Source organism: Girardinichthys multiradiatus, chromosome 22 (genome assembly GCF_021462225.1).
Source record: "Girardinichthys multiradiatus isolate DD_20200921_A chromosome 22, DD_fGirMul_XY1, whole genome shotgun sequence".
In the NCBI taxonomy this organism is placed as follows: Eukaryota; Metazoa; Chordata; class Actinopteri; order Cyprinodontiformes; family Goodeidae; genus Girardinichthys; species Girardinichthys multiradiatus.
In genome coordinates, this window is record NC_061814.1 from 45,728,501 (window position 1) to 45,740,691 (window position 12,191).

The window sequence follows — 12,191 nt, forward strand, 5'->3', positions numbered from 1 at the left end:
ATGTACAGAATTTGGGTTTAAGAACTGGTTCTGGTTCTATGGGTTAACCTTAACTGCAGGTTTGTTTCAGGTGAAAATATGACTTCATTTTAAATCTGGCACTGATTTATTATCCTGATTATTTTTGATTTGTTCCAGTTGGAGAAGATGGTAGAACGTTGCTTAATGAATCAAAGTCATGTGATCACTACAAAGCTGTGATTGGTCCAATTTCCACAGTTCCTCCACGCTGGAGTTGGTAACAGCAGCTGCAGTGTAGATATTCTGGATCTGTTTTCTAAAATGAACAGAGACCCAACATGTTCTGTTGTGCTTGCTGTAGAAACACTTGGTGCTGAATATTCTCACAGACCTCCTCGTGATCCGAACCAGTCAGAACCAGCTCCTATCTTGGTTCCTTGCATCCTGATGCTTGAGTTTGTTCTTTTAAAACAACCTTCAGACCTTCACTAGTTCTGCTGAAACCTTTCTTCACTGATGTGAGCATGTGCAGAGCAGATGAACTGAGATTGTTTCACCTTCTTTGCTTGACAGATGAGTTCTGGTGGCCTCCTGGTCCAAATCCTTTTAATTCTCATCAAACTGAAGGTTTGAACCATGAGAAATGTAAACGTGCTTGTTGATAACACCCTAATACACACTAATACCTCATAGATACCCACTAATATAACCTCATACCACCAATACTACTAAAATCTTCTATTAATCAACCGATATCCTTCGATCCCCCACTGATACCCGCTGCTCTTCTATTCTAGGCAAAGTGTCTCTAGTTTAGCTCAGCCTTCAGTCTATCTTGGATGAATGAAAATAAACGTTGTTTTAGCAGAAACGTTCAGGCTACATTTAAGAGCTCTCTGGTTCTGTGCATCAGTCTGGATCAAACACTGACTGTAATCAGTTGTTCAGTATCTTTCAGTTAAATTCAAACATCATTCTGTATTCTCCAGAAATTCATCTAATCTGGTCTTTACGTCGCAGAACGTTTGGTGAACTCAAACTTTCAGCGAAGGCCTGGGTTGAAACCTGTAGGGTCCATCTGGTCAGTGGCTCCTCAGCTGTGGAACAAAGCTCCATCTTCATGTTGGTCTGAACATGGAGACGTTCAGTAAAAAGACCTGTCCACACAGTCCTGTTCTGAGTTTCTGTGTAAAACGGCTGGGTCTAACAGTTCAGTAACTGGGTCAATTTAACCCATTTAATTAAACCTAAAGTGGCCAAATCAAAAAGAACCTGCTGTGTTCATCTAAACCTTCAGTCTGGAGGTGTTCCTGCACTCTGGGACTGACTGAGAACCAGTTAGTTTGGGTAATTTGGTTCTGAATGTCGTAGAGAAACCACAGACACTGGTTGTCGGTCCATCCAACAGTTTATTTGTATTGGACACATTAAACGGGCTCTGAGACGGTCTTTACAGGAATCTTTAGGACTCAGAGGAATATTTCTGACTCAACATCCAGACTAGATTCAGTTTTTGTCACCATTGCAGCGATCTGTGTGGCAGCAGGTCCAACCGGGTCGGGAGCAGTTCTCCAGCCGAGTACAGCCTTTTTCTCCGTTATCTGCAAACAGAAAACCCATCAGAACCTCTGCAGGAGCAGATCACAGCTCACAGTCCAGCTTGTATCTAAACCCAACAGTCTGGTGTAAAATCCGCTGCAGTCAGACCCGGTGACCCAGGCTGTAAATCAGGGACGAGGTCCGAGTTCTACTGGATCAGCCACATTCGATTCTGGTGCAGGATGATTCTTGGAGATTGTTTTGTTTGGACCAGTTTTGATTTAGTCACAGAGGAATGTTTGTTTTAAGGGAAATAAATTCCTTAAAACACATCGAAATTTATTTTTAGGTAGAAATGAGTAAAATTTTATTTTGTAACAAGTTGCAGATTCATGATTAAACAACTTTATTTGGATTTGATTTTTCAGTAAAGTTTCAAAACCAAAAATCCTGAATAAGATTGTAAATAAAATGAGTAAAAATTCAAAATCATTTTTTTTCTTCAGGCTGTTTTAACCTGGATCCATCTTCAGACTCTTAGCATCTCCTCACGTTTGGAGCTCTCTGAAGCCCTCAGATGCTTCATCAATAAGTTTTATCTGACAGGGACAAAATCTAAGAAAATCTGAGAAGGACGTCTCTAGGAGCTACTTTTAGTCTGAGGATTCTTTGACCCTGGAGGACTCGGACTCATTGGCGACCTCCTGAGGATCCCTGGAGATGGGGCCGGTGTCGGTCCTTCACCAGGAGAGCTCACTCAACAAGAAGAGGGGAAGTTCCCCCAGCAGCCAGGTTTTATTTCCCTGCAGTAATTTAATCTCGTTTGATTTATTCCATGTTGGTTCTGGTTCTGTCTAATGAGCCTTTATCGAGTTCATGTCTGCTTTTCTACTTGAAAAAGGACCAGTTCAATGTTTTTATCATAATTTTGGTCAAAGAAAGTAAAAGTAAGTTACTTCAGAAAGAAGCCAGACAGTTGGTCCAGTTGGCCCAGGAGCTTGAAGAACACCTGCTGTCACAGGACTGAGCAGGTTCTGAACACGGTTCTTACTGTTAGAACAACACTTCCTTTCCTAGGTCCACTCAGCATGACAGAGGAGCTCTGGATAAGGAGGTGAAGGACTGACCTTTGTTGCCTCCCATCATCACCATCAAGTTAGTAATTCCTGGTGAAGTGTTTCACTTGTTAAAAGGTGGAGAACTAAGCTTAATTATAACATCCATGTTTCCAGAACTCAACACCGTGATGCAGACAGAACTTTGATGGGACACCAGGTTGTTTCTGCAAAAACCACCTGGTCTAGAACATTTAGAGCCCAGTTTCCTCCAGGTAATTTTAGGCTGTCCAAAGTGAATCTCCAGCCACAGGTTTGTAAAATCCAGTTAACTTACTGATCTCGTCAAAAACAGGAAACTTTAATCAGTAACATCCCGGGTCCAACGTTCACCCTGACAGTAAACCCAGCTTCAGTACAAGGACCAGAATATTCCTGTGGTCAGAACACAGGTCCACAGGTCTGAGATTAGATCAATTATTAACAGGTTCCCCTTTTCTTTTCTGATGGTGCGACTGTAAAACGGCCTAAATTCAGCCTCATTCTTCACCTCATCAACTAGAAACTGTCTAGATCTGATCTGGGACCTGCGTGTCATTTCAGTGTCAGAAGATCCTGTGGCACCAGAATTAAAGCAGAATATGTTGATCCAGCATTTCTGCTGGTAAACAGAAATCTGTCAGTAGGAACCACCACTGGTCCCTTTGCAGGTTCAGGTGTGTAGTAGACTCACCTCTGGTGTAACAGGCCTGTTGGACCTTCCCAGTACACTGCAGCAGCAGGTTGTGGACCATCAGGAAATCTTCACCATAACAGTTGATTTGAAAAGGCCGAGCTGCAGAACAAGCACAAAGAAATCAGAAGAATCAGGACACAGCTGGAACGTTTGGACATTAGTTTCTATGCAGTGGTAATAACTCCTGGCTCAGGTGCTCACGGCTTTATTGGCCGTTGACGAATGGAGATGTTCGTTATTCTTCTCATGTCCGTCTGCTAACGGCCAACTACAAAACTCCGTCAAAAACACACCGATTCGTTTTTCAAATGTGCAACACATACCTTAGAGCACACCTGAAAATATACCTGGAAAATACCAGAAAATGATCAAAAAACATCTAAGAAAGTTCTTAAAACACACCTGAAACTCACAGGATCAGGTTGACTGAAATCATTATTTAAAACCAGCTTTTTGTTTTTCCTTGGGTTATTTTTATCCAGTTTTATCATCTCTTTGATGATCTGAAACATTTAGTTGGGACCAAAAAAGCAAAACCAGAAGAAATCTGTGAGGGTGTACATACTTTTTACACCACTCTATATGTAATAAATGCCGTTCTGAAAATATAAGGGCTGACTAACCCAGTTTGGTTCTGATGTCTGGCTGAATACTTCCTGGCCCTGATAGTTCTGTTTGGTTCTGATACGGGTACAGAGTTGTTCTTACCTGTGCAGAGTGGCAGTAGTAGCAGTAATAGCAGATAGACCTTCATGTTTCTGGTTCTTTGGGTCCAAAAGGCTCAGAAAGTGGAAACTATGACCTGAGTGGAATGAAGCTGGACTTTTATCCTCTGCTGGAGAGATAAGGATTGGAAAACAAACTGTCCTGAATTTGTGACCGCTGGGTCAAAAACAACTCTCAGACTTGTTTATTTGGATCTGCTGAGTCAGGCTTAAGTTGTCCGAGTTTTTGCTGAGTCACGGTTCAGTTAAATTCAATTCAGTTTATTTCTATAGCACCAATTCCCAACACATGTTGTCTCAAGGTGTTCTTCAAGCTCCTGGGCCAACTTTACTAAGTCAGTTCAGTAGAATCCTACAGATTCCCAGTCAGGTTCATACATCCCAGTTTATCCTAACTATAGATCAGTGAAGTCAAAATAAATTTGGCTTTTTTATTTCTGTTCTAATTATTTTTGTAATTCAAACTTGAACATTTTAAAATAGTCTGGAATGGCATGTCAGCCATGACACGCTCTCAGACGTTACAGGATTACCAGATTAGATTAAAAGGGTTTCATTTAGACAGGGAACTCACGGATCATTTTAACACCAATTATCTCCGGTTTGATTCTAAGGATTTTAAAGATGAAATTAACCAGCTGAAACAGGCGGTGTTCACTTTTTCATTGTCTGCTTTAGCTTTAAATGATCAGGATGTCAGGAGCCTGCAATTAAAAGTACCAAGAGTTCTGGTCCGGACAATATGTCCTGGTACCTCCTCAAGCATTGTGCAGACCAACTCCCCGCTGTTTTCTATTCCATTTTGAAGCAGTCTCTAGAGCAGCAAAGAGTTCCTTCTCTGTGGAAAAAATCCATCATTGTTCCTGTCCTGAAAAACAAGTCCCCAATAGACAAGTGATTTTAGACCTGTGGCTCTAACCTTTCTAGTCATGAAGGCCTTTAAAAACAGATCAACAGGAAGCTGGTCAAATGTCTAGAATTGCGCCGCTCAAGATGTCAGCAGGTTGGAGTAGCTCTGTTACTTTTGATTCTGATTTATTCTTTTTTGAGAACTATTCCTCTTGTGGTGGATACAGTTGATTTTTTTTGGACAACTGTCCTCTCTAGTGTCGGATGCTGCGCAGCTTGGAGGATTGTTCCTAATACTTTCTATTTTTGGACATTTGTTATGATGCATTGCCATGGCAACGGGGTTGTTTCTTACAACCGGGAGCAGCTGATTAATATCTCAAAAGCTCAAATAATACTTCAACTACAACCCCAGATCCCTGATGAGTTGAAAAGGAGACGCCGTGGATGCAGAGCAGGAGCTAAGAGAAGAGAGAGAAGGAGGAAGTTCAAACCATCTCTTCCGTCGGTTATGATGGGCAATGTGAGATCGTTGGGAAACAAGTTGGATGAACTCCAAGCCCTACAAAGGACCCACCAGAGTACGGGGCATGCAGTATCGTGTTTTACTGAGACATGGCTGCAGGATCATATCCCCAACTCCAGCGTCTCTCTGCCGGGCTTTTTAACCATACGAGCAGACAGAGATTTAAAGAGGAGCGGTAAATGTAAAGGAGGTGGACTGGCAGTACTTGTGAACAACAGATGGTGTAATCCAGGACATGTTACTGTGAAGTGTCATCTCTGCAGTCCAGATATTGAACTGTTGGCAGTAAGTTTTCGTCCATATTATTTAACCAGAGAGTTCACCAGTGTTATTTTGGCAACGGTTTACGTTCCACCTTCCGCTGTTGCTGACACTGCATGTGATGCCATCAGCTCAGTTGTTGCTAAGCTACAGACACAAAACCCCAATGCTTTTGTGGCAATTTCTGGTGATTTTAACCATGCTTCACTCTCTGCTAAACTTCCAACGTTTCAACAGTTTGTCAGCTGCTCTACCAGAGAAAACTAAACATTGGATTTGTTTTATGCAAATGTCAAGGACTCATACATCTCTACAGCAAGACTTCCTCTAGGCAAATCAGATCACAATCTTGTTTTTCTCTGCTCGAAATATAAGCCCCTTGTTCAGAGGCAACCTGTAATAAAGAGGACTGTGAGAAAATGGTCACAGGAAGCTGAAGAAGCTCTGCAAGGTTGCTTTGAGGCTACAGACTGGGACGCACTGTGCCAGCCACATGGAGAGGACATCAATGCCATGACTGAGTGTGTAACCGACGATATAAACTTCTGTGTGGATAACATCATCCCCACCAGAACCGTGAGATGCTTCCCCAATAACAAATCTTGGATCACCAGTGACCTGAAGGACCTGCTTAACAAGAAAAAAAGAGCCTTCAGAGAGGGAGACAGAGAATTATTGAGTTTACAGAAGCAACTTAAAGTCAAGATGAGAGACAGCAAGGAGGTGTACAAGAAGAAGCTGGAGAGCAAGCTCCAGCAAAACAATATCAGAGATGTGTGGACAGGGATGAAGAAGATCACAGGCTTCAAGCAGAAGGATAATCGGACCAATGAAGGTCTGGACAGAACCAATGAACTGAACTCATTCTTCAATGGGTTCAGTTCAGAAACAAGCTCAGCATCCTCCTCTCCTGCTCACAGCCAAACAGACATCCCACCCTCCTTTGACCCACAGGACCCACAGCTGTCCAGTAACACCTCACATTTTTTATCTTCCACCTCAGCCCTAGAACCTTCTGCTTCTACATGTTTGCCTTCAACCATATCAGAAGATGCTGATGCTTCCTTTGCCTCCACCTTCCACCTGTGTGTCTCAAGAAGTCAAGTGAAGAGACAACTGGAGACTGAATTGGAATAAGGCTGCAGGTCCAGATCATGTCAGCCCTAGAGTCCTGAAGGCCTGTGCAGAGCAGCTCTGTGGGATTCTGCAGCACCTCTTCAACCTTAGCCTGGCCCAGAAGAAGGTTCTGGTGTTGTGGAAGACCCCCTGTCTTGTTCCGGTACCAAAGAAAACTCACCCATCAGTCCTCAATGACTATAGACCTGTTGACCTGACATCCCACATCATGAAGGTCCTAGAGAGACTCCTGTTGGCCCACCTGAGTAAGCAAACAATGAACCATCAGGACCTCCTTCAGTTTGCTTATCGTTGTGGAGTTGGAGTTGAAGATGCCATCATACACCTGCTTCAACAAACCCACTGTCATCTGGACAAAGCCAGCAGCAATGTGAGGATCATGTTCTTTGATTTCTCCAGAACATTTAATACAATCCAACCTGATTTGCTTTGTCAGAAACTCCAGAAGACTCAGGTGGAGGCCTCAATAATCTCCTGGATCAAAGACTACCTGACAAACAGACCACAGTTTGTGAGACTGAAGGGTTGTGAGTCTAACCAGGTAGTCAGCAGCACAGGAGCACCACAGGGGACTGTACTCTCACCATTCCTTTTCACTCTGTACACCTCAGACTTCCAGTACAAGACAGACTCCTGTCATCTGCAGAAATACTCGGATGATTCTGTAGTCATGGGGTGGATCAGAGATGGACAAGAAGCTGAGTACAGGAAGGTGGTGGACCACTTTGTGGCATGGTGTGGAAACAATCATCTCATTTTGAACGTGACTAAAACAAAGGAGATGATTGTAGATTTTAAGAGAAACAGGAATAAGTCAAAAACTATTTCTATCATGGGAGAAGAAGTGGAGGTGGTGGAGGAGTATAAATACCTCGGTGTTCACCTGGACAACAGACTAGAGTGGAGATGCAACTGTGAAGCCATCTACAAGAAGGGACAGAGCAGACTGTACATCTTGAGGAAGCTTAGGTCCTTTGGTGTTTGCAGCAATATGCTGCATATCTTCTATAAGTCTGTTGTGGAGAATCTGATCTCTTCTCCATCATCTGCTGGGGAAGCAGCATCAGAACCAGGGACTTAAAAAAGCTCAACAAGCTGATAAAAAAGGCTGGTTCTGTTCTGGGGACTCCTCTGGAACCTCTGGAGATCATTGTGGAAAGAAGGATTCTTCCACAATGGAAGAACCCTGAGCATCCTCTTCATCAGGCTGTCCTACAACAACAGAGTGTCTTCAGTCAGAGGCTTCTTCAGATCTGCTGTAAGACGGAGCGCTACAGGAGATCCTTCCTACCCACAGCCATCAGCATCTACAACGGCTCTTTGAAGAAACCTTCATGATGAGCTACAACATTTAATTTCCCTTTGAGATTAATAAAGTATTATTGAATTTTGAATTGAAGACAAATTAGATCCTCTTTGATTTGCCTACAGGTGGGAAAGAAGGGTTGAAGACACAGTCTCAGCACTTCTTAATTTAATTTAAACCCGTCGATGACCTCGGTTCTCATATTCACTTGAAATTTTACATTTTTCTTCTGCTTTTAATACCATCCAACCTCACATTTGAGTTAGGGCATTATTGACTCATTTCAAGCTGTGCCCAGGTGTGGTGGGATGGGTTTTAGATTTCCTCGTTAACAGATCCCAGTGTGTCTGAGTAAACTGCTCCACAGGGTTGCGTTCGCTCTCCCTCATTGTGTGTCCAGTACACCAATGACTGCAGAGGTCAACATACAGGACGACATATTTATCACAGGCTGACACAGTTATTGTCAGCCTGTCAGAGGGAGAGGATGACTCACCTGGTCAGGTAGTGGAGGATTTTATAATTTAGTGCAGCAACTCCTATAGAAAATTAAATGTCACCAAAGCCGAAGTTCTGTGTATAGATTTTAGGAAAAAGTACAATCCACCGCCTTTAGTTCTCATCAAAGGAGAACCAGTGGAGTGTGTTCGGCATCACAAATACTCGGGTGTTGTCATCAGCAATAAGCTGACATTCAGTGAAAAGTATGCGAAACGTTGATGACCATCTTTTATAGCTCTATGATAGAATCTGTCCTTACATTTGCTTTCATCGCCTGCTTCAGCAGCAAGTGGTACAAGTGGCTGGTGAAATTATCGACGCTAAAGTGTCTGATCTTACAGAAACATTTTTAAAGAGAGTTAGACAAAAGACAAAAGCTACTCTTCACTCTCCTCAACAACCACTTCATGATGAATTTGAGCTCCTAGCATCTGGAAAGAGATTCAAGGACCAACAGATAGAAAAACTCTTGCATTACTCCAGCAATTATTCAGGGAACTTTGCAAAAGTAATTGGTTGTCATTCTTAGTTGGATTGTGACTTGTAAAGTTGTAGAGTGACTGTTTGTGTTATGTTTTCTATGTTTTCCAACGGGCTGCAAGACAAATGTCCCTATGAGAATACAAAGTAATTCTATTCATTTCAGTTATTTATTCAAATTGGATAAAAAGTTTTTCTATCTAAGGAAACCCAGCAGATTGCATCCAGTCAGTGACTTGCAGCATTCACTCCTCCTGGATGAGCATGTAGAGACAGTGGACAGTCACTGGTGTTGACTTTGCAGCAATCCCTCATACTGAGCATGCATGTAGCGACAGTGGAGAGGAAAAACTCCCTTTTAACAGGAAGAAACCTCCAGCAGAACCAGAACCAGGCTCAGTGTGAGCGGCCATCTGCCACGACCGACTGGAGGTTTGAGAGAACAGAGCAGAGACACAAAGAGAACAAAGAAGCACTGATCCAGGAGTACTTTCTATGGGAAGGAAAAGTAAATGTTAATGGATGTAGCTCCTGATGCCCCTGAAGAACAGCTGTAAAAACACCTAAAAGTTACTGAAACACCTGAAAAATACTAGAAAATGAACCCAAACACGTCTAAAACATATGTCCAAGTACCTGGTTCAATTTGTCAGAGTTTCTGCTGAGTCAGGGTTCAGTTTGGGTCTGAGGTTCTGGTGGTTCAGCTACACAGCAACAAATAATCCGAAGCACAGGGGTGGAGCACCTGACCCATGCATGGAGCCTTGAGTACTCAATGTGGCTGTCATGGGTTCCAGTCCCGGCATGTTGACGTTTGGCGCAGGCCTTCTTCCTCTCTCCGCCCCATTTCCTGTCAGCTCACTTTCGGAATAAATGAGGAAGAATAAAGGCCAATAGTATCGCAAGCAAAATACATATTAAAATATATCTGAAGCCCGCCTGCTGGGCCTCGTTTCAGAAAGCAGGGTTAGTGAGAACTCAGAGTAGGTTCTTGGGTAAGTATCTACATACCCTGGGTTTTTGGTTTCAGAAAGCCAGGTAGCCATTACGCTGAGTCAGGTTACCGCAGCAACCTACTCTGTTTATTGAACTAACCCTGGGTTTGGTCTACTTTCTAGCTGAGTTCTAGAACAAGGAAAGTGTCAGAAATGGCGAGATCTTTTCTGGAGGAGCCTGGAGACGTTGGAGCACAACTACTCCCCAGAAATCTACGTCAGGAGAGGTTGATCAGACCAAGATAAGATGTCTGATCATTTTCTGGAATAACAGTCAATCATTTATCTTAATAATATTCTCAGCCCACACATCTCTCATATAACACAATGACTGCACTTCATTTCTATAACAACGGCGGCCTTTTGTATAACAAAGGTGAAGCAGGAAATCCTCCACAGCCAACTGTATGCGGCGCTGTCGGAAATTTTACTGACTGAAACTGTTACGGTACAGCAGAGGTTTCATGATGTTCATCACAAACATCTGGTGAAGTTAGGTTGTCCTCCTTAGCAGAGTGGACCACGTTCCTGGCTGTCAGGAGGGACACCGGGGTTTGATCCCTGACAGAGATTGTAGTTTAGTTCTGTTTTATGTTATTATGATCAAATCCTGTAATCCAGTTTATTGCCTGATTTAACTGAGTTTTTATATTTCATCTTGTTTTGCTGCCACGTCCTTTTTGTGCCTGCTGGGTTGCATCTAGACACACTTATTACACACACTTTATTATTTATTTTTGGACGTTGAATAAGTGTAGTATCGAGGATTCGGCTTTACAGGTCTTTCTCAAAATATTAGCATATTGTGATAAAGTTCATTATTTTCCATAATGTCATGATGAAAATTTAACATTAATATATTTTAGATTCATTGCACACTAACTGAAATATTTCAGGTCTTTTATTGTCTTAATACGGATGATTTTGGCATACAGCTCATGAAAACCCAAAATTCCTATCTCACAAAATTAGCATATTTCATCCGACCAATAAAAGAAAAGTGTTTTTAATACAAAAAACGTCAACCTTCAAATAATCATGTACAGTTATGCACTCAATACTTGGTCGGGAATCCTTTGGCAGAAATGACTGCTTCAATGCGGCGTGGCATGGAGGCAATCAGCCTGTGGCACTGCTGAGGTCTTATGGAGGCCCAGGATGCTTCGATAGCGGCCTTTAGCTCATCCAGAGTGTTGGGTCTTGAGTCTCTCAACGTTCTCTTCACAATATCCCACAGATTCTCTATGGGGTTCAGGTCAGGAGAGTTGGCAGGCCAATTGAGCACAGTGATACCATGGTCAGTAAACCATTTACCAGTGGTTTTGGCACTGTGAGCAGGTGCCAGGTCGTGCTGAAAAATGAAATCTTCATCTCCATAAAGCTTTTCAGCAGATGGAAGCATGAAGTGCTCCAAAATCTCCTGATAGCTAGCTGCATTGACCCTGCCCTTGATAAAACACAGTGGACCAACACCAGCAGCTGACACGGCACCCCAGACCATCACTGACTGTGGGTACTTGACACTGGACTTCTGGCATTTTGGCATTTCCTTCTCCCCAGTCTTCCTCCAGACTCTGGCACCTTGATTTCAGAATGACATGCAGAATTTGCTTTAATCCGAAAAAAGTACTTTGGACCACTGAGCAACAGTCCAGTGCTGCTTCTCTGTAGCCCAGGTCAGGCGCTTCTGCCGCTGTTTCTGGTTCAAAAGTGGCTTGACCTGGGGAATGCGGCACCTGTAGCCCATTTCCTGCACACGCCTGTGCACGGTGGCTCTGGATGTTTCTACTCCAGACTCAGTCCACTGCTTCCGCAGGTCCCCCAAGGTCTGGAATCGGCCCTTCTCCACAATCTTCCTCAGGGTCCGGTCACCTCTTCTCGTTGTGCAGCGTTTTCTGTCACACTTTTTCCTTCCCACAGACTTCCCACTGAGGTGCCTTGATACAGCACTCTGGGAACAGCCTATTCATTCAGAAATATCTTTCTGTGTCTTACCCTCTTGCTTGAGGGTGTCAATAGTGGCCTTCTGGACAGCAGTCAGGTCGGCAGTCTTATCCATGATTGGGGTTTTGAGTGATGAACCAGGCTGGGAGTTTTAAAGGCCTCAGAAATCTTTTGCG

At 43.2% G+C, this 12,191-nt stretch overlaps 1 protein-coding gene across 1 annotated transcript; it reads right to left on the minus strand.

Moving 5' to 3' along the window:
* Positions 1 to 1,350: 1,350 nt before the first annotated feature.
* On the minus strand, positions 1,351 to 4,156 carry wu:fj16a03 (uncharacterized protein LOC335475 homolog). Its single transcript, XM_047350838.1, has 3 exons — positions 4,000 to 4,156; positions 3,289 to 3,390; positions 1,351 to 1,562 (listed from the first exon to the last, which is right to left on the minus strand). Exons 1-3 carry the CDS (start codon positions 4,043 to 4,045, stop codon positions 1,468 to 1,470), a joined length of 243 nt encoding a protein of 80 aa, XP_047206794.1. The 5' UTR covers positions 4,046 to 4,156; the 3' UTR covers positions 1,351 to 1,467.
* Between the last annotated feature and the right edge of the window lie 8,035 nt (positions 4,157 to 12,191).